General features: G+C 26.4%; 1 protein-coding gene across 1 annotated transcript; it reads left to right on the forward strand.

Moving 5' to 3' along the window:
- Nucleotides 1-543: 543 nt before the first annotated feature.
- LOC105362410 (lachesin) lies at nt 544-23353 on the forward strand (the record flags this gene model as incomplete). Its single annotated transcript, XM_011499851.1, has 9 exons — nt 544-651; nt 2071-2278; nt 3422-3577; nt 15651-15779; nt 20005-20142; nt 20395-20565; nt 21213-21278; nt 21410-21478; nt 22908-23353. Coding segments are annotated over 9 exons (1236 nt in total), but the record flags the coding sequence as incomplete, so codon positions are not given.
- Nucleotides 23354-24456: the final 1103 nt, after the last annotated feature.

Genomic DNA, 24456 nt, shown 5'->3' on the forward strand with positions numbered 1-24456 from the left:
AAGATATTTATGCAAAAGCACTGCCAAAATTTTTAACTACTAGTATTTCCGCAAAAGATCCTGATAATGTTTACTCAACTATCAAGCTCGTTTGTTTAATCAAGACAAATTTGTATATTCGTGATTAAATAGTTTTTACTCGAGTAGAGAAGTGAAGTCCAAGCTTACGCTTAAAGCAGATTTTTTCCGGGTCAGTAAATAAATTTTATTACAGATTTTATTCTTTTGTTCCGTCGCGAAAGCGAGAGTGTAAGGGGGATGAGAAAGGAATTCACGCAGTGCGACAACGTGCTGCGGCTCAGGTGTGTTTTATTTACGATCTGTCGACTGTATATGCTCCTTTGTAAAATCAATAATCGCCAGAAGTTGCTTTACGCTCCTTCTAACACTTTTATTAAATTCTTGAACACAGCTAGTCCGCTCACGGCTAGTTGCCGGCGCGCATTTCTTTTCATGTTTCCCTTATTGTTTTATTAGCGTGCATAAGCGTAATTATACACGAGTTTCTTAACGATTGCACTCAACATTCTTATTTTGTGATTCGCAGATTCGTCGCTACCTATACTGGCGGAGCCGATACAAAATGTCACAGTTAGCGTGGGCCGCGACGCTCTCCTCGCCTGCGTCGTCGACAACCTTCAGAATTATAAGGTATTCCTTTTACGACATTCCGTTATTTTATTTCATCGTTCGCTCGTTTCATTTTTCACTGCTCTTTTGTAGCAGTGGGGGCTGCACTATTGTAAGGCTTTAAATACAATGGACTTTACAGTTTGTATATCTTAAAATATGTGGTAATTAAATGGAAGAATTTTTTCACTTTTAGTTACGTGCAAATGAATGTGGAAATTGTACGACATGCGAATATAACGCGAAGCGTCAAAATAGATAGAGGAGCCCATTATTAAACATGAGGTTATTACCCGTGGGAATTTTGAACTTCATGGTAATTAATTTACGTTAAATAGTATTCGAAGCACTAGTGATTTTTTTTTCTCTTTCAAACACTTCACTCGCTAAGTCTCCATTCAACAATACGAATAGTCTAGAGTAAGATTATAATATTTAATTGCAGAATAATGTGGATGTTAGGTTTGAGGAAGGGAACTGGTAGGTTCTTTATGAAAATCTCTACGATATTGTATGGAGAATAATTTCTCTCGAAGAGCCATAATACAGGAATAACGGTAAGCAAGCGATCGATCCACGATATAAGTGGCAAAATAAGCGCATTAATGAGATATTTCATCCGCGTTGTCGCTAAACATTTGTCGTCGACGCGGTGCGCATTACCTTAAAGCCTAGTTAATGAAAGAAAGAGCAAAAAAAGAAAAAGAAAAAAAAACACAGTCGCGTAATAAAATGAGGTGCGATAAAGTATACAATGTCGCGGAATGAGCGAATGAAGGGGACGCTCGCGTAGAAATCTTCCCGGCCAGGTTGAGCTGCGACAGATTTCTCGAGGATTCCCGGGACGGGAGGCTGGGAAGTAGCTGGAATAACGCGGGACATGCTCCCAGTGCAAATGGGAATTATACTGCTTGCATTTGCGCGACTTATTCAGCGTGTGCCGCATACTGAAGAAAGGCGTGTTATATATGTAAGAGCGAGAGTTGCATGTTGGAGAGGAGTGGGAGGATTCGATTTTCATCGAGGCCGGCAAGTCGATTTGATCCGAATTGCACTTGAGATATCTCGACGCTGAGGTAAGAGTGCTCTGGGATCATGCCCTTATTTCATTCCTTTCTTTATTATTTTCGAAGAGAGTCGCTCAAATTTTCATAAAAAACCTCATCCTCAAAGCATTATCTATGGAGCTCTAATGAACTAGGAGGGAAGTAATTTTTATTGTAATGTCTTCTTTTACGTCCGCCACTTTTAGCCGATGTTTTCATGGCACACTTGTGTACTTGTGTAGATCTAGGGGACTCGCGTATGCTAATATTAAGCGACAAGCGCCACGCGAGTGTAGCGTATTGATAAAAATGCATAAAACAAGTGGACATTGTTTATCCTTTCGATACACAGATTTTCCTCTATGTCATTTTAAAGTTTGTACGTTTTTATCAGGTCGCGTGGGTTCGCGTAGATACTCAGACCATTATATCGATTCATCACAATGTGATCACACAAAATCCGCGCATATCGCTTTCATATACCGATCATCGGACCTGGTATCTCCATATAAAACACGTTCAAGAAATCGATCGAGGATGGTACATGTGCCAGGTTAATACGGATCCTATGAGGAGTCGACAAGGATACCTTCAGGTTGTCGGTAAGTTAAATGCCAATTATAACTAAAGTGCTTGCAAGCAGCCTGTAAATTTAAATGGAAGAAATTTATTTTAGTTTCTTGGGACGCCCAAATGTTTCTTACTAATAAAAATAATTTAACTATGGTAATATAAGTCTGACGATATACTTTCTATTACAAATATAAGTACAATCAGATCAGAATCGAGTGAATTGCATGATCACATAAATTGTATTATTATTATCAACCTCAAATATAAATTAATAGTTATTATAATATAATGTTAATATAAATAGTTAATAAAAGTGTAATATAAAGTAAATATAATATAATAATGTTTTGTAAAGTAATGATAACAAAAGTCTTGAGAATACACGGAATTTGGATTAAAAGACATGAAATGAGAAATTGCATTAAATTTCTTTTGCGATAAATAAATCTGAGAGTAAATTAATTTTTTTGTCAATGATTTTATAGCATTGCGCGATTAATTATTTGACTCATATTGAATATACTTTGTGAAAAAAAAGGATCCAAGCGATATATATTAATATAAAATATTAACGAAAGTTCAAAGTTAAAAAAAAATAAAATTAATGAGCAATTACTACTTATTGACTTTTCCAAACTCGTCTAGATAATTTAACGTAATAATGTAATAATAAGACGATTCGTTAGTCCTCAATATTTTACGAGAATAAAGAGTTTTTGTTTTCAATTATTCACGTGCAATATTAATTAAATTTAAAATTAAACGATAATTGATCAACTATTGCTATATTATTGACAATTATAGATTTAATACAGTGATACGAACCAAAAATTTAAAATTGTAAAATATAATATATTACTTATGGTAACAAATAACAAAGAAAAAAACTGTTGGCAAAAAAGTTAAAATAATTATGTTTTTGATATTACGAGAGCGGATTGGATGCCGTTTGGAATTTTTCACAAAATATGAAAATTAAATATAAGCATGAGAACGTTCATCGACGTATTACTATTCATCGAGCACGGATTCAAACTTGAAATTTTTCTACCTTGTTCCTTGTGCCTCCTCTCGCCAACCAACGGTAGAGAATCGATTGCCTAACATATATTCAGCTGGCAATTTTCTCTACCTATATGTCGTTTCATCTTAATCATGGTTTCTGATGACAGTGCCGCCGTCTTTCGTTACCAAGGAAACCAGCACAGATATGGTGGTACGCGAGGCTTCGAACGTGACGTTGACTTGTAAGGCAATTGGATATCCCGAGCCCTACGTTATGTGGCAACGAGAAGATGGACAAAACATCAACTACAATGGAGAAAGCGGTAAGTCTTTTTAATAAATCAGTACGCAAAGCTTTATGTAATATATGCAATAACAGTTTACGTAAGTGGGATCTTATTAATTGAACTAGCAACTACGAACGTCCCCTTTTAATTATCATTCCCTTGAGCTTGCATTTTATGATATAGAAATTTTATGTTTGACGCTAGTTCTAGCCAATTACGCAACATCAAAAACTATCTAAAGATTCTATTCTTTTATCAAATATTTATGTAAGTATTATGCTCTAACGATTCATTTAAATTTCTTTCATGCATAACTTTATATTTTTTGTATATTTCAATTAAAGTGTATTGAAGTAGCGGTCTAACTTAATGCTGAATTATTGGGAAAACACTCACGTAGAAGATTATATTTGTCGCCGTTTGTATCATCCTGCCGTACGATAAAAGAAAATATAAAATATGATATTCCAAGTTATATAAAATATTTAAAAAATAAAATTGTACGGACCGCAAATTTACGTGCAAAAATTCGATGTTTAATATAATAATATTAACTGCGTCATTAAATAGTGATCATTGGACAGTCAATTTACATGTAATTTTATATGAAGTTCATTAGATAAAGTTGAATAATAATTATTAAAAATAAATCAATAAGTAACATACTAAATAAATAAAATAATAAATCTACTTATTCCTTTGCGATTATTGAAATCAGATTTTTACGTTCATTAACGTGTAACATAATTGAATAATCGTGATAATGACTGTTTAAAATAAAAAATAACTTTTAACGTTTCGCGAATATTGAAAATCATGCTTTCCATTATAAATAAATTGATACAAATTTAGATGTAAATATGCTTCCTTCCGTGATCTTATGGATCTACATCAAATATTTATTTTCTGATATAACGGCCATAACGTTTTTATTAATTATTAATATTACATGACGTTCGCAATAACTTTATTATAAATAATAAGATAATTTTATCGATAAGTAATACTGTAAGTATTTAGGGTGAAGATAATGTGCTGACAAAACTTTTAAAAATAATTATTAAAAACACATCGTAGTACAGAGAGAAATAATTCGAAAAGACTCGTTAAAAATTTATGTAGAATAACCATAAGCAGGATATGTGCTCTTTTAATCATTATACGGGCATCTTGCATTATTGCCCGTCATTTCAATGATAAAACATCTGCATAGGGCCGAAAATGTACAAAAAAAAGTACAATCGTTATAAATCAATTCTGCCGTAACCAGATGCAGCTTTCGCACGCTTGTTCGCGTCGGAAGTGATCCGGTTGACGCTCGTATGCGCGTAATTCACTTCGTACTTGCGGTAGGCGCGCGAATTCGGTACCTTCAAATTTCGAAATCGCCCTATCGGTACACGAGCAACGCCATTTCTACGATCAATTATTACTGACTCTACGCCAGCATCGAAATTCAAACCAACTCGTGCGGTCGAGCAGTTCGCTACTCTAACATAATTATTCAGCCGCGAATGACACTTCACGGAAACCCGTCGATGCGGGCCAACAGCAGAGAATAAAGCCCGCGAATTCAACGGCCCGTTCTAACCTTCATGACATGGAACTCGATTTTTTTTGTTTCCCGTTGAAAGCAGCTTAGTGCGTGCGTGCGTGAGTGTGTCCGTGCGTGCGTGCGTGCGTGCGTGCGTGTATTCGCGAGCAGATAGCCGTGGGCAAGTGAGAAGCGGCGCGCAAGAAATGAATATGAAACTAACTAAGATTATGAAAAGTCTTTTCACAGAGTGAATTTGAATTTTAAGGCTAGATCAACATGGACTACAAAGTGCAAATTTTGAACGTTCAAAATCAAAATATATAGAATATATTTTCATTACGAATACAGGACTCGACGTTTCTTACAATTCAATCCAAATGACTTAGCTTGTTATTATTAATTTTTTTTGGATACACCTACACAGTATTGGTGTTATTTAAAAAAAAAAAAAAAAAAATTTCACTTAATTATAAGCGTATCTATGAATTCGTAGCTTAGAAACTTTCTTTTAAATTAAATAATATTTTTTATTGCTTATTAATAGAATATAATTAATAAATAATTCAATTCGTAAGCATTGTCACTCACGAGTATCATATTATTATTATTTCAATTCAATATTTAAATTTTCAATATTCAATTATTTCAATAATATATTTAAATAGTATTATTTACTTATTTATTATACTTGTTATAAATAGTGTAATTGTGAAATTTCGGCTTGAATTTTAAAAGCATCATGTTAATTCAATATACGGTACTCGATTTAGTTACATTATAGTTTTAATTATATGTGCCATAATAATTGAATAAGCCTTTAAACTGGGTTAAAACGAAAATATTACTTAAATTAAATGATTTTATGCAGCATGCTTTTACCACATATTTTACATAAGCTATCACATTGTAAAATTACATGCTAATGCACACCTCAAGCAAGATACTCAACTTCTTCCAATTGACCTACAAATGCTAAAGAATGCAGTACTTACTGATGAAAAGTGACGTTTTAGTATCAGAAGATTTTCCTTTGTAACAATATGAAATATTTCGATATTTCAAATAAATACGTTAGTTAGGCATTTTGTTTAATTTAATGACATCATTATGCAAAAATATAAAATTCACATAGAACATAAAATATAATTGAGTCAAGGTCATAATATTATGCTTATACGTAGAATAACGTGACATTCAATTTTGAAAATTTACTCTATAACTTGTTATTGTACACGGTAATATGAAAATTATATATATAGTTATTAATCATCATTGTACTTCTGTTCTCCCATGACGATAAATTAGTTTATTAAATAAAATTTATAGTTTCAGTTAAAAGTTTACCAGATTACGCACAAAGTACTTGAAAAGTAAACTATGACAATAAGAATGAAAATTATTGTCAAATTAGATATATGAAAATTTCTTTGATTTAAAAATTTGGAAGAGAGTTCTAAGTTAATTGATCTTTAAATAATACGTATGTAATCAAGAAGAGAGGCAGCTTCAGTCAGAATGAAAGCATGAAATTTTTATAGAATAAGAGTAAAAACATTAGAGAGATGCGCACTTGAAACGTTCAAGAAAGATAACATTATTCCCACAATTGAAGATAATATTGAATAAAAGCCGTTTAGGATGACTCTCAAAGCCTTGGTGCATTACCAACTGATGTATTGCTCTCTAGGGTACTAGCAGTACTTTTAACACCATTACTCGTCTGCTGATAGCCTCCAGACATTCTAGCTTTAGGTTTGCACTGAGTACCGGTGTTCCCACGTGCATCTTTTCTCAGAAAAGCTCAGTTTTCTTCTTTGAAGCCTCTTTCTCCGCTTTCCGACTTCATCTACTTTTGTCCACTACAGTGCGTATAAATATCGGCAAAATAAAGTATGTACAGAATTTGCTTAAATATAAAATATAAATTAAACGTAGTGAGTCAGAGAGTGGGCGAACAGGGGTGGGGGGATGAACCAATTATGTCGTAGTTCCCTATTGAATTTTAAACCGACAAATTAAATTTGAAAAAATAAGAATAGGTAAAAAGAAATGCAATGTATTAAAATAACTGTGTCTTATCTTTTTATTATCGACTACTACGAAATTTAAAGAAGCTGCCATATTGAAATTTTTACAGCCTCAAAATAATTGAATTAGAACAAACTACTTATTGGAACAATCCGATTTATGTAAATTTTTACAATTTTTCATTATAAACATGAACAATAATCGCTTCGATTATATTTAATAAATATCACAAATTGGTTTTGCATATTTTTCGAAAGCTCTGGAATATAAATTTTATCGATTACATAAAGCATCAATTCTGATTGTAACAGTTATTGATGAATTTTCATACGGTGTCCATCTAGCAATATCTCAATGTATATCTACATATGTACATACATATATTTACATATGTATATATATATATATATATATATATATATATATATATATATATATGTATGTATACAGTAATAATACAAATAATATAACAAATATAATAATTATGTATTTAGTTGCATAATAAAAATACAATAATTTTTTCTACTTACTTATAATTTCATCCATTGTATGATGTCATCAGTCCATATAACATAATTAATTAAATTTTATAAAACTTAGCAAATAATTTTATAAAACAAAATAAAAATTAAATTCAGTCATTTTATAAACCAAATTGAAGCAAAAATATTTATTAATTATTTTTATGATAATTTGAAATTTATATTGTAAATTTTTATAGACTTTTAAATCGACGATGTAATAATAGATATTTATATTTATATTTATATTTATATATAATATGAGGAGAAAATATGTAATATAGGATCACGAAATAAGTGGGTATAGTAGATGGGTATTCTGAAAAAGAGAGGCACGTTCACATTGAAATTAAAAATAAATTAGTGTTAATAATTATTATTGAATTAATATTTGAAAAATTAAAGTATTTCCGAAGTATTAAATTAATATATGAAAGCGTTAATATTTTATTCGAGGACAATTGATTTATATATATACACATTATTTTGTTGTGCTGTATTTACTATTTAATTTAAAATTTTAATATTATAAATTATTTCAATATTTATTTCAAAATTTAACACGTACAACGGTATCACCATATTTCTTGAATATATATACTTTTCTATTTTAACATAATAATTTTCTAATTTATATATCAATATATGGTTTGCAAATAATTATTTATATACAAATATATATTATGACCAAACTGAAGATTCTAAAATCAAATATTATTTATAATATTTTCTTCAAAATAATTTCTTATATTGAATAAGTTTCATATAGAAATAAGTTATACTTCTATTTATAAATATAAAAACACTAGAAAATTTCTTGTATAAATAATTTTACTTATAAATGGACACAATGTATTAAATGAAAATTTTGTTTTAAAAAGTATTACCTTATAATAACTAAAATAATACATTAAAAAATAATTTTATATGTTAAAAAATAATACATTCTTTTCAAGGTAATTTAATATGAAATAAAACTTTATTCATATTTATGATATATAAATAATTGTGTGATATTGTATTATAAATTTTTGATGAGTTAATTAATGTTGTTTTATATCATTATGATAATAAATATTAATAATAATCTGTATTTTTAATTCATTAAATCATTAAATAAATGAGTGCAAAATATTTTATTTTCATACACTATATTGTTATCGTGTATGGAATTAAATTAATTACTATTAGGCTACATATTAATCAGAAAAGTGTAACTGAATTTTTATCGATAGAAATATGAAAGTAGTAACTAGTCATATAATAATCATATAAATGAAGATTTATTATAGAACTCTATTATATGTCTGTTATAATGGCCAATGATAATCTATCGAATATGGCAGGTAATCAGTTTCAAATGTCTTCGAAATTGTATCATCATCATTGAATTTTAGTATTTCTTTGATTTTACTTCCATACCCTTACTCGTTCATTACTACAGAGCATTCAACACATCCAAAGTTTTTGTGAATCGTACTTGCCAGTTCGGAGAATGTAAAAAAGAATAATAAGCCTGAACTTCGATATATTTAATATGCACCAATATTAATAGGCTATGTGTTTCTAATTTTACAGAATCACTGTTCTTTAACAATATTTGATTTTTATTGCATTGAAATAGTATTTTTATATTAAATTGTAATATATCAATGTGATAAATTAATATATTTTATAAAAATATTAATAAATTTGCTTGACAATAATTCTCCTGTATATGTAAATTTATACGTGCACGTGTATGTATGTACGTAAACACAATAATATTTCGCAAGTTTATGGGATAGAATAGATATAACATATATTTATGATATAGAGCGCGTATCCGAAGTGTTCTTAGACAATGTGGAGCAGCAGTTTAAGGTAGACCACAAACAGCACAGTCAACTTTTTCGGGTAGGTTATTCACTTTGGTAGTTCATTCTCATACTAGCAAAAGTCTCCTTACTCATATAGTTGTTATTTCCGCTGCAGCATCTTCTTTTCACGTGACTGAAGATTTTATTAACGTCTCTATTTCAATAACATCTTTATTTACTGATGAATATTTACAACAGCATGTGTAAATAATGAAAAAATATATAATGAAATTCAATAAAATATCGTAAGCAACATAGATGTAAGAATATACTGAAAACTACAGAAAACTACACAAACCAACAATCTTAAAATTTGCTTTATATGTAATCATATGTTGGTATTTTTTAAATAAATATAAAATAATCATTTAATTCTTCATATAATGTTTATGTAAAGCATATTGGAATGTACACAAACATATGTAAATGTATATTTTTTTTTTATAAAAACTTGTATACACATAAATTTTTTTGTCAAAGTGAAATTCTAATTCTTGATTTTAATGGATATTTACGTACCCGGTCATGCGTTCTTCCACCGACTTAATCTTATTTTACGTCTAGTAATATTTTAGAATTGTCAAATCATGGAATAAACACTACATTGCGTAATTAAACTTTAGTTTAAGTAGTTTTTACACAATTATATTATAAATTGCTTAGTAATATGGAGAAACTAGTCGCACGCACACATACGCGCGCGTGCGCGCGTGCGTATATACTTTCATAAGTAATTTATATCGATTAAGTTCTTTATGGCAAGAGTTTTTAATTAATTAATCCTCAATATTATATATATATATATATATATATATATATATATATATAGCCTTTGTAGGATTATATTTTAGGAAAACAGCAAATTAATTAAATTCAATTAATCTGATGATAACGATTGGCCTTTATTACTTTACAGCTATAAGCTTTTAAAAATATTAACATTTTATAATTTCCATGGAACTTCTGTTTCTTTTAACTTTTATGCAATTATTCATGATGAACATAAAATTCTTGACGTTTTGTAAATGATATTTTACCACAAAATACAAATTTTAAAAATTGAAACTCTAATATTTCGATATGATGGATGCGTAGTTGGTAAGTATCGATCTGAGAAAGCAATAGGTAAATTTAAAAACTTGACGCGTTCTACTTGCAACTATACATAATAATGATACCTGATCATCTTTACTTCTAGAATATCCAGATAAATCAGTAAATAGAATTTTTTATATCATTTATGCACTATATGAAATATATTTGAAATAAACTAAATTCAATTAAAAAATAAAAATGGTATATATTAATAATTTATAATATTATTTATATTTATTATATTCTGAAATATATTGATAATATTAGGAATAAAATACTTAAAAACGTTAATACATAATATTATACTTAACTTGTCTATCTTTCTTAAATTAAACGAAAGAAACTATGATCTCCACACTATAATTTAATAATAATATATTATGGAAGGAAATATATAACAAATGTCGAAGGGCAAATCATTGTATTACATACAAGACTAAATATAATTACAGTTGGAATGAAATAACGTATGAAGGATATTTTCAATAAGTGTATACTATTTTAATTGTAATGTACTCTTTTTCGTATCATAATGATTATAATAATTATTATTGAAAAATTCTTTTCATAAAATTGAATTCTTATCCAACATTTAAATAAAATTTAAGCCATACATATATTTTTCCGTAACAAAGTAATATTGCAAATATTCTTTCATACATACAATGATAATTACTGTTTTACTAAAATCATAAATTTATGACTGAAACCGAGAAATTAGCCATTAATTTTCTATAACTAAATCCTCTTTAAAAGGAAAAACATCGCTTCTTTGAATTTCATTATGATGATTATATTCATTTCTACAGAATCCCTAAGATACCATTCTGACCTCATTTATGTGAGTGCGATATGAATATTATTCAAACATTGTAAACAAATATTGCCAGAATCTTGCTTGTCAATCGTATCATCAAGAGTCAAGCTGAATGTAGTTTTGTCATATTTACCGTGTATTTGTATATTCATGTGTCACAAAAATTACGCAGTTATCGTAATCGGGACTATTTGATTAAAGCTCTCTTCGTTTGTGTGATTGCTCAATGGGTCGAGCTTAAAGCATTTTTTAATCACTGCCTATAGGCATCTGAAATTTGAATAAAATCGATAGTCGATCGATAAATTAATCGTCGATCAACCTTTGATTTCCCAAATGATTACGCGGTCTATGAAAATTTGCTTTATTGCATTAAATTACCAACCACGATGATAAATAATCTTAATCGGATAAATATATTCCTACGAAATATTTTTTCCTCACGATATATCGAATTGCATTTGAGTGTAATAAAAATCACGTCCAGCTATGTATTTTTATAATTATTCTATATTCACAAGCTATAAAACTTCTATAGTAAAGAGCAGCATTAGAAATAACTCATTTCATTTTCTGATAATAAATAAATTATTACAAATTTACATAGTTATAACATATAACAACGAAGTACAAGATACAAATTAATTAATTAATTAATTTAATTTCATATTTTCGGTAATGGATTTGATACGCAACAGAGCATAGATTACAAACTGATATAAACTTTTCGCCTTCATATTATTATTTAAATATAGAAATATATAATTGAATTGAATTTCTGAGAAATTAAATAAATTGCAGTTATACAAAAAGTATATTTAAAATTTAAATTGTCAAATAACATCGCAAATAATATAATATCGTAAATATACTGATTTTTAAGCATTTCTATGTAAAACTTATACAATTCATTTTTATTTTAACCTATAATTATATATTTTATATCAGTAGAATATATGAGTATATTGTATCAGTATAATGTAGTAAAATGAATAATTCAATTCTATTGTAAACAACACAATTTTCAATTTTTGCACACTGAAATACATATTATAATGTTAATTCTCAAGATTTAATTAAAATTTATCAAAAATTATGAAATTTAATATAATTATTGTCATGTATGTTATTTAAAGAATGCGCTATCTTATTCAAATGAAATATGAACTCTAATTTTCTACGAATTTTTTACTGAATATTCAATTATTAATTAACTTACTAACATTTAATGTACAATGTAAATGAAAAAAAATTCATATTACAAATATAATATTTTTATTAACAATTTATATTCACTTACTTCGTATTATATTCTTAGTATTTTATCCATAGACTTTTTAAATTCTAAGTTTTAATGTTTGTATAAAAATCTTTTTTTCTCTTGTTTGCTCTCATATTTGATTGATAAATTGTGACGATTATTGAGTTACTCATCTACATTAACCGAGTCACGATTATTTGCATCAGTTATATTTCATCATGTTCTAGTTTTGAAAAATTTTTTTTATAGTCTTAACTTGAACCAGCCTCAGATTTTCGAAACCCTAGCACTTCCGACAATTTTTATAACTAATAAACTATGCAATGAAAACGTATGTATTTTAAAACTTTAATATCTTGACGTGATTCGAATAACAATAAAAATGCTTTTAAGATATTCTAGAGTAGAATTCCTAAGATGAGGAACGAAGTTTCTTACGATACAGAATACTTTTACTTTTATAGTTGGAACCGTTAAACCGGTTTTCCGGAAAAGTACACTTTGTGCATTTTATCGAACGTTGGAAACCAGCATGGTGACTTTATACAAAACCAGAAACAGGAAAACACTCTTCTCATAGTAGAATATTTCAAGTTATATGCAATTTATCCTTTCAGTTTATCTAGCGTCGTCTTTACCTATATCATTACATTCGTATTACGTGATTCATATTATGTAGCATAGATTAGAAAAACATATTAATTTACCGTAAAAAAATCTATATTTTGAAAATTTATTATATTGTAATAATTGCATTTGCTTAATAATACTTACATTATTATAAATTTAGCTATCAAATTTAGCAAAAAGTATACTGAATTCATTCTATACCCAAAGAATAATAATAATAATATTAAGTATTATTAATGTTAAGGCGCAAGTACTACTTTTATAATAGAATTGGTAAAAAATTCTTCGTAAATAATTCTGCATTTCTGCCATTCTACCTAAATCAGGTAAAAATAGTAAAAATTCTTACTGGAATTGAATTTCATAAGCAGATGGCTGTTGTAGCTTTTCTTAATTCCATAATTTTTATTGCATTATAACTTGTCGAAACTTTCATCTACGAATGAAGTGCAGTTTTAAAGCATAAAAATTATAATATCTTATAAAGAATGACACGAGCGACAAAAATTTTCGCTTATAAAGAATGTGTGCAATTTTGGTAGAAGAAAATAATATTATGAAAATCAATGAAAATAATAAATTAAAACTAATAAAAAAATTATTGTAAAGGATTTAATTTGCATAATATCTTCAACAGTGAATCATAGATTATAACTAATCCTATTTAATACTAAATACTATGTAATTACTATATATTTGTTACTAAATACATTATAACTAAATACACATATAAGAGTACATAAACAAGATTTTTTAAAACAAATTTATAGTATTTTATTATTATAAAACAATCTATGATGTATTTTCAAAATCTATTCAAGTACATTTTGATTTTACAGATACTATATATTGATTTTAGCTTCATTTTAGTCAAAATTTATTTAAACAAGATATTTAAAGTAAAGGAGCGTACTTATATAAACATACATACACATACATATATGAATTTTTAATGTAAAAAACGTATAATAATGTAATTGTATGAAATCTCTATACGCATAAATATACAATCCCTTTTTATACATACTATATAATAAATACAGTACTAGTTAACATTTCTTCCTTTTATAACTATTAATATTTCATGAAGATGTAATTAAAAAATAATATAACAGTTTTATTTGAAATATCAGATAAATTAATCGATTCCTCATTTTTCCAAAGTTTTTCATTGCAGAAACGTATAATAACCAATTATAAATTTATGCATGTTATTATTATTTTGCTTGTTGAAGTCAATATTCCAATAAATATTAAATATTCTTACAACAAATAGCATATGTTGATTTATTAAATTTACTTTTTCTCTAATGTAATACAGAATAAAAATTTGTTGTCAAACATTACATTTGTTGTCGAATGGTCATATTCCACATTAACTTATGTTATTTTTTAGAAAGTTGTAATATGAAATTACAATAAAATATTGTCAATATACAATCAATGCATGGAAACATCCATAGATTGGTGTTTCGTATCACTAAAATTAATAAAAGCAGTACTTTACAATGGCGTTAATAAAATTATTGTAATGTTCATCTGTATTGAAACAATAATTAAAAATTTAATTATAATATTTATAAGTATAAATTAATATTACATATGATCATCCTGTAGACTGCTGCAGTGATGCATTATCTAATGGTTATAAACTAGAATACTTACTTACAACTATAAATTTCTTTGTATTATTTTTTTAAAAAAATATGCTATATTTTTGGAAAAATTAATAAAAACGCCATTCTCAAACATTCATTTAACTAATATAAAATACTTAATATTTTTTCATTTTTTCTTTAATTACTTTACTTTAGCATTATTAGTAAAAAAAATAATAATTAAGCAACCAATGAAATTAAATAATGAATTATTTCATATTAAATATAAATATCATAAGTAAACAATAAATTAATAATGACATAAAATTAATTAATTGAGAAATGATATTTAAAAATATTATGTTATTAAATTCAAATTTAAAAAGTTAATGTATTAACTTGTTAATTTAATATATTGAAATAATGTATGAATATTTATTAATTTAATGTATTCGAAAATACGAAATTCTTTGTGCATTATAATATATAAAAGTTAACACAATGTATTAAAAATATATACTTTAAAAATTTAAATAATTATATTCGCAAAGTTCTCATGCTCTAATTACCACCAATTATTTCTATTATCATGTACTAAGGTAATTGGCATGTTCTTTAAGAACTTGTATTTGTACAAGAATTACCATGCATTGTACTATACAATAATAAGGGCAAGAAATCGTTGAAAACTTTGTATTCAAATGTTTTGTATCGATGAGAATGGATAATAATATTAATTTCCCTTTTATCTTTTCTCTCCTAGTAAATGTTGTTAATGGCGAAGTACTGCATATTACAAAAATCAGCCGACTGCACATGGGTGCATACTTATGCATCGCAGCTAATGGAGTTCCTCCAAGGGTTAGTACGAGAGTTCTTCTAAAAGTGCAATGTAAGTATAAACATGCATGTGATGTGTCGTTATAATTCTTTAACACAAATGATCGTATTCATGTGGCATGAATTTTGTAAAGGGAATTATTTATATTAATTTACAATAATAGTCTTTAAAGTGAAACTAAAAATAATAAATTTATGAAAAAAATTAATGAAATAATGCATTTTGTCATAAAGAAATTGCATATTATTTGGCTATACTATCATATATCATTGTCATTCACATCCTGGCGCTTTACCAATTTTATGGATGTTGATGTCAATAACATTAAAAAAAGATAGTATATATAGATGTTCACTATCAATAAATGTAAAATAAAATTGCTTAAAAAAAAAGTTATATTGTAATAGAATATGAAATTATTTCAGAAGGTTAAGGCATGGCAAGGATTAAATTTACCAATCCTTTTAATGTAATTATTGTAATTTTGATTATTATTTATTTGTAAATTTGAATAAAATTAATGATTTAAAATGTTTCAACAATGAATTTGAATATATTTTTCAATTATATGTGAATAGTATTCAACTGACAAACTCAATGTGTACTAAATCACAAAAAATGGATAAATAAATACGATCGGATAATCGATATCAATGGTAAATGACAAATAATATATTTGTAAAAAGTACATCGAATTGTGTACATAACAATAATAAACGAACGCGAATTTATGAATTTAACATAAGTATATTATTATTTATTATATTATATGATATATAATATTATATTATATAATTTATGATTTATATAAAATTTATTTCCGATATTATAATTTATAGGAATATAATATAAATATTAATAATTAAAAGATTTTAAATGCTTTAAATAATAAAGAATTATTTCTATAAAGAGAATTTACCAATTAGCTACATACTTTAAGAAATACATTTATTATCGATTTTCATTAGAGAAAGTATAAAATAAGTTATAATTACCTAAATTATATGTATTTAACAGAGTTTTTACAGGTGAAAATTTGCATTTAATTTATAGCACATAATATTGATTTAAAAAATTATAAATAATTTGCCTTAAATTCCATCGGCTAAATGAACTATTTAGTTACAGTACATTTAATATCAATAATTTACAATATTAATTGTAAAAAGTAAACCAAATACAAACAAATGCAAAAAATTTTTACGAAAAAAATAATTGAAATAGTTATGAGAAGATTTCAAAATTTCCTTTTTATTTCTTATAGGTGAAGCATTCACACACATGTGTATATATAATAAATACACATGCATATATAAGAAATAAAAAGGAAAGTTATATATATATATATATATATATATATATATATATATATATGCATATAACATATCAATATATAAAAAATGTGTAATCTCAACATATCAATTTATAAAAAATGTGTAATCGAATATTTTACAAATTAAAGTTCTTAATATATAATAATCCCCTCAAAGCTTATCTAATACATAGCAGGGATGGAAGTTCCTGTAAAGTTGATTTATTCCAGCCTGCTATTCTCTCACCTTCTTCTTTACTTCCATAGTTTTCATGTTCTGAATATAAAGCTGGAAATGCTGATAAAATGAAAAGCACTAATATTCATGATGTGCGCAAGGTAGTTTATGCAAGCATATAAGAGACTACCTCCATCCAAACTTATGTAGTAAATTGGAAGATAGCAAAATAGAGAGGGAGAGGGAGATAGAAACCTAGAGGAGAGAATGAGAGAAGAGTTTTAATAAGCAGTGAACATAGTATTGCTCTCGCTTTCCATTATCTTTATATTTTATTTATTCACTGAGTAGCTGCATGTCGATGTGATTATATTCAATTTTTAATTATCAATATCTAATTGTACTATTTTGTTTCATCTACAATCTGTTCTTTATAGCATTTTTCAATATTTACACCTTTATGATAATAATAACAAATATAAATTAAATGCAATTTGTTTCATTTCATACACAATTAGTTAATTGCGTATAATTTTTCCAAGTTCTTTCATTACTTTTTATTAATTTTCACCTTGGTCCATGTTTTTTTCTGTATTATTTTATAAATGTATTAACTTTTTTACTGGTTTAAATTCAATAATCTAGACATTAAATCTTGGACTATTTTGTTCAGGTTCATCATTTTACATTCAATCATTTTTCTTTTATTATATTAAATTAATGTATGCTATAAGTGAGAAATATATGGATGCAACGTATATCCTCTTTAAATTCAATTCATTTCTCATTATTAATACATTTTTTCTCATTAGATCAACTTTAGAACTAGTAGTAATATTTAATTTAATCTTAATAATTTTTAATTTAATGTTAGTATTCTTTATAATTTATTATAAAATATTATAATATATTATATAAAAAATGTGTAATTTATTATAAAATATTAGAAAATTGTTAAATAATAATATTATTCCGTATGAGTTATGTATTTAGAACAATTGGAAATTGAGTAGTTTTCGATGAATAAATTTTACATTAATTTTTTCAATTAGTATGTTACAAATAAGTTACATGTATTAGATCATAATTAATATATGATATGTAAATAATTAAATTTATCAATAATCGTATGAAAAGATAGAAGATATATAGATACGAAAAGAATATTATTTTATTTTTTAACTTTTATAGTATATTATAGTGTTTAAAATATTATTAAGGGCCTTGGTTCCATAAAATTTATACCAACCCGTAGAATTCTTTATTTCTTAAGGATTCGGCAATTATTTTTAAAAGATGCAGCACTGCACGTGTAATATATAACATACTCTGTCCTTTAGCTAAATTTTTATATCATTATAATAAATAAATATTATGTAATAAATATTTGTGATAATATTATGAGGAATTCTTTAGAACCATCAAGTATTTATGATATCCATAAATCATTATTATGAAATATTCTGAAATATAAAATTATTTTGTAATACGAACCATTTTAGAAATTTTCACGACAATCATCTCTATTAATTTATAATATATATAAAAATTGCATTAAATATTATCCGATTATAAATAGATTCATTTACAATGTTTAATTACTTGTACTTAACCTCAATAATCCCTCTGGTCAAGAAACGTATAACATTATTATAGTCTTAAAGATATTAAATTCAAATAAAACGAGCTAATATATCATATATTATGTAAATATAAACTTTTATTAAATTTCCTCAATTATTTTGTATAACGTTTTTATAAAGTCGTTATTTGATCAACTTCAATCATAGTTTACGTGCTATTATAATAACGTAAAAATATAATAAATTTTTATAATAACGTTAAATCAAATTTATAAAGAGTATTTTCATAATTATAACATAGAGAATAATGTAAATAAAACTTACGAATTTCTATTTTTAATTTATATAAAATCTGTTATATGAAAATATAAATTTGATATTGCAAATATGTATGCACTTAGTAATTCACATTACGCACAAATAAAATGTATCTTTAAATAAAAATTTTGGTAATCATAAAATGAATATTCCCTATGAAAATATGGGAATACATTATATGCTTATGAACTTACATTGATAATTTTAAATGTCGATGTTGGTGAATAGAATAAATTAATAATCACCCTGCATTTATGATTATTTTGCTCGTGAGCCGATATTAAATCTATTGGGGATGTTATTTGTACACAAGTAGTATAGATAGACACATGTTTCTCTTGTTTATGTGTTGTTCAGTGGAAGTTTTGATTTTGATAATTATCTATGCAATAAACGTATTGTGTAGGATTTTTTAGCGTCAATTGATTATAATTGACATAAGCCTACGATAGTTTGTTAAATAACTAAATAAATGACAATATTTACTTCAATATATGAAAAATATTTTACGAATAATCATTATCTACTTAATATTGTTTCTTGATATATTCTCTGTAAATTAAATATCCCACGTCTTAAGTTCTTTCTAATTTCTAACTGTTTTAACCCTTCAAATATTGATGTAATGTTCATTTCTATGATAAATAGTTTAACCTAAGATTAATAGTTTAACCGATAATCCTTCATGATTCTAATATAGTATTTAATTCAGAAATTATCTGATATTTCGCTAAAATATTCCTTCAGGCTGATTATACTTCATTGATTCTCGATTGTTTCAGAATTGTTACATTTTTATTTATTACAATTACAATATCGCTGATACTTTTATATTGCTGAAATAAAATTTTATACCCTTCGATTTTGATTATTTATAATTCACAGTTCCACCAATGTTATCAATACCAAATCAATTAGAGGGAGCTTATGTCGGACAGGATGTGACTCTCGAGTGTCATACGGAAGCTTATCCAGACTCAATAAATTACTGGACTACCGAGCATGGCGACATGATTGTCTCTGGTAATTTCATCTAAATACTTCGTTTAAAATTTCATACTCAATTTTTGTGTTCAGAAATCTCAAGCTTTACTTATTTCCTACTAATTTCTCATGCTTTAAAATGTTCTACCGGCAAACATATTCATTATTGTAAAGTAAAAAGCATTAACTCGCCTTCTTTTCATAATAATGTCGCTCGCGCATTAGTTATCCTAGCAATATTAAATGCATACTGTAGTTGCAACACTTATGAACTCGATCTTACTTGCCCAGGCAATTACCGTTCGGTTGTAGGCAATAAATACGAGGCAATAATAACTAAGAATGGCTACAACCAGTACATGAAGCTCAATATTAGAAATGTTGGACTAAAGGACTTTGGATCGTACAAGTGTGTGGCACAAAATTCTCTAGGTGGTACTGATGGAGTCATCAAGCTGGATGGTAAATTACACATTATTAAGTATTGAAGAATTAGTATTGATAACAATGTAATGATTATAGGTGATTAGAGATAAATGTATGCACAATCCATACATTACCCTCTCATACATTCAAACAATTTTCAAAATAATATAGTATATTATTTATATTTTTAACCTACCATTTTTCGATATATTTTAGTTTATTTTTCAATTTATTTGAAATATCCAAAACTCAAAGACGCACCTCAGAATATATAGAATGTACTTAACATATATTCTTATTTTCTTTATTAAAATTAAAACAACATACTTTTCTTAAAATTTAATCTAATTTAATAAGTATAGATTATATTATATTAAATTGAAAATTATACTTCAAATTAACCAAATTCACCAAATATTAAAATAATCAATTTAGAAATATTTTCATTTTGATGTATCTTTTTATATGTTCATAATAATTCTTATGTAAAGATAAAAGAATTTTGAAATTACATTAAAATTTTTAATTATTTCGAAAATATGGAAATTTTATCGTAAATTTGAAGGAACAGTTAAAATTATTAAATGTTATTCTAAAATTAATACATTATTATTTTATTATTTTATATAACACAGATTTAAATAAAAATTAGAATAAATATTTATATTGCTTTTCGATTATAGAAATTCCAGCACCACCAACAAGTACTCATATTCCAAGTCATGTTACTTCTACTGTAAAAAAGAATGGTAATTTACATATTTAAAATGCATTAATAATTATAAAATATCGTGTTTATAAACATGTATGTAGTTCCAACTGATTTATGGATACTTTCTTTATAATATTATGTATAAGACTATTTTATTTTCTTTTGTAGTCAAGAACGGTAACAAAAAACTACACAATCGACCTAACGACTATGAAGTAGAAGAATGGCGAAATCCAGGTAAGTTGATTATAATGTATAGATATGACTGTTAAATTTATATCAGCAGTGACCAATATAATTAACTGTGTTGTTTGAACGCATACATGATACTCAAGAATAAGTTATTCGATTAAAGGTAGAAAATTGGCTTCCATTTAAATGATCGAATTTCTTAGAATTGAAACGACTAGAATAAAATAAAGTAGTAAAGAACTGAACTGAAAACCGTAAATACTAAAGCATTAAAAAACTAAAATGTAAAATATATTAATTAGATAATTTGAACATTTAAATATGAATATGTTTATAAATCACATTAAATGTTATATTATTCTATTGAAAATGCATTTATTTATTCCTATATCATCGTTTATTCTATGTATATTTATATTATATATACTTCGAAAATAATTTTACATTCGAATTATTTAAGTACAATACAATAAATAAAGATTTTCTTCAAAAGTAAGCTTCAAATAGATATAAAGTATCGAATAAAATATAATACAATAAAATGTCTAATGTTTTCTAACGGCATTTTTTATTTATAATACTTTATTACAGTAATGGTATTATTAGCAAATCATTAAGATTCTGATGGTGTTGAGCGTACTAAATAAATTATATTTAAAAATTCAGTTCTTTATGCGGAATAGAATGGTACTTAACGTTAGAACGAAACAATAAAAATGATAAATATAACAATAATAGCTTCGTAGGTGTTAAGCAAAATATTAATAACATTAATATTAATATATTCAAATATACTGGCTATAAAATTATGGCTTACAATGATATTGCGTTTTTTTTTCTACGGTACGTATAGTTAACATCTTACTTATATGGGATGAAGAATAATTAAAATGATTATGATACGAAATTTGCTAATAGTAAGGATAAGAAACTCATAGTCACTTAAAATTACTTTAGTTGAAGTTCCAACATATCATTATACATATATATTCTTCCATGAAATCTATATTGATTGAAGTACACTTTTACCAATGCATGGATAAAAATTATACTCATTTTTGTATATACCACATTTAATACTTAGCTAGCACATTAGATATTTGCTAAATAATTATTGTTAATGAATTATGAATACAGAGTCTCTCTATATTTAGTAAGTGTAATTTATTAAAATTAATTATTTTATCTGCATTACGATAAATCAAAGCATATAAAATTCGATATTTATTTTCTTTCAATTTCCTAGCACACTTATTAGCATGAAAAATTAATAACGTTTTTAAATAGATAATAATTCTATTTCAAATAATAATTTGATAAATTCGTGAAAAGATAAATTAAAAAGCGTAGTTATTAGTTTTATAATTGATTAACAAATTTTATTTCAAATAAAATATATGTAAATTATGAATTAGCGATAATCTAATAGCAATTCATTAGCAATGAGCGAATTTGTTTGTTTGTCTGTTTATAGACTATAAGCGCGAGTATGGTATCCCGTCGATGAGGCCTGATGAAGGCAACGATGACATCGATGATGACTCCGGAGACGATTTACCATCATCTGGCGCTCTCAGTATTGCTCCGGCCTCCTGTCCCGAAGTTGCTATCTCTCTTGTATTTGTACTTTTTTCCCACGTTTTGGTACCAGTTGCCCGTAGGTGATCGCCTGGGCTCAAGCCAAGAACAGAATTCACGAGCTTCTTGTTTATAAGTATTTTTAGCCAAATTAGTGAGGCTGATGATATTGTTCAGTGCGCGAATGCATTGTCGTCTGAGGGTAAGGAACGAAAATTTGAAATCAACTAATGACAATGTGTGTGCAAATTACGTAGTTGATCACTCGGGTTTGCTCAACGAAACAGTTCTACATACGTATAAATAATTATGACAGTTTAACCTTGAGTGAGTATGAGAGAAAACCACGAAATAAAGACGAACGAATGAACTAGATCCATAGTGCGAGAAATAGAGGGAGAGAGGGTGAGAGGGTGAGAGGGAGAGAGGGAGACAGAGAGAGAGAGAGAGAGAGAGAGAGAATGAAGGAAGGGATCGGAATAGGTAACAGTATCATACACAATTGATGAGTCAAGTGATAACACGTTAAATTATTTTCGTACCGAACTATACTTATATATTATAAGTAACTATATACGATACGTATACTAAAGAGTTACGGGAGCTATGTTGTATAACTTGTTGTATATTCCGAATTTTGCCACACTGAATAGAAGTGATGTACTGATATAATTAGAATACTCGCAACTGTCAGTGTCCATATTACGGAAACATCAAATAAAATGTTTAAGAGAACGCTTGATACACCAAGAGATATTAGTCGTTTGTAAAAAAATTAATACATTTGAAAAGCCAACTATATTCAATAAGACATTTGGCTGAGTGTCGGTAATATTATTAGTATAAAGGCACGAATATAAGAAACTTTTGCCTTAAAGGAAAATATCAAATATTTAATCATCAACAATTCTTAAAGATTACAGAAACTAAAAATCTCACGCCTCTAAAAGTTTTGAAATACAAAATTAATTTAAAAATAATATGCTTAAACTTAAAAAGGATTTTAATACGCAAAATGTTTCTTGTAATTGTCTTGAGATTAAAAATATTACGTCATCACAAACGATTTATAAAACGAGGGATCTGAGAATTATTGTATAGCAAAATACTTCTCACCTTTCTTTTAAAAATTAAAGCGAATTACTTTCTCTTAATTTTTTTCTTAATTTTCTTAATTTTTTTTTTTTTTTTTAATTTAATTTAATTCAATTTATAAATCATTATTCTTATATTATATATGATAATTTATCATAAAATTAATAAATATACGAATTATGATTATCCCCGTAATTGCACTAAAAGCTGCGAATGATTAATAAATTATGATCGATTGCTCTTTTCTATTGTACAATAAATATATTAAATGAAACGAGAAATGAATAGCTGAGACGAATCGCTGTTAAAGTACGTGACTGAGAAAATGAATTTTGAACAAACTTTCGTAC

This window comes from Ceratosolen solmsi, unplaced genomic scaffold (genome assembly GCF_000503995.2).
Source record: "Ceratosolen solmsi marchali unplaced genomic scaffold, CerSol_1.0 scaffold35, whole genome shotgun sequence".
NCBI classification, from domain to species: Eukaryota; Metazoa; Arthropoda; class Insecta; order Hymenoptera; family Agaonidae; genus Ceratosolen; species Ceratosolen solmsi.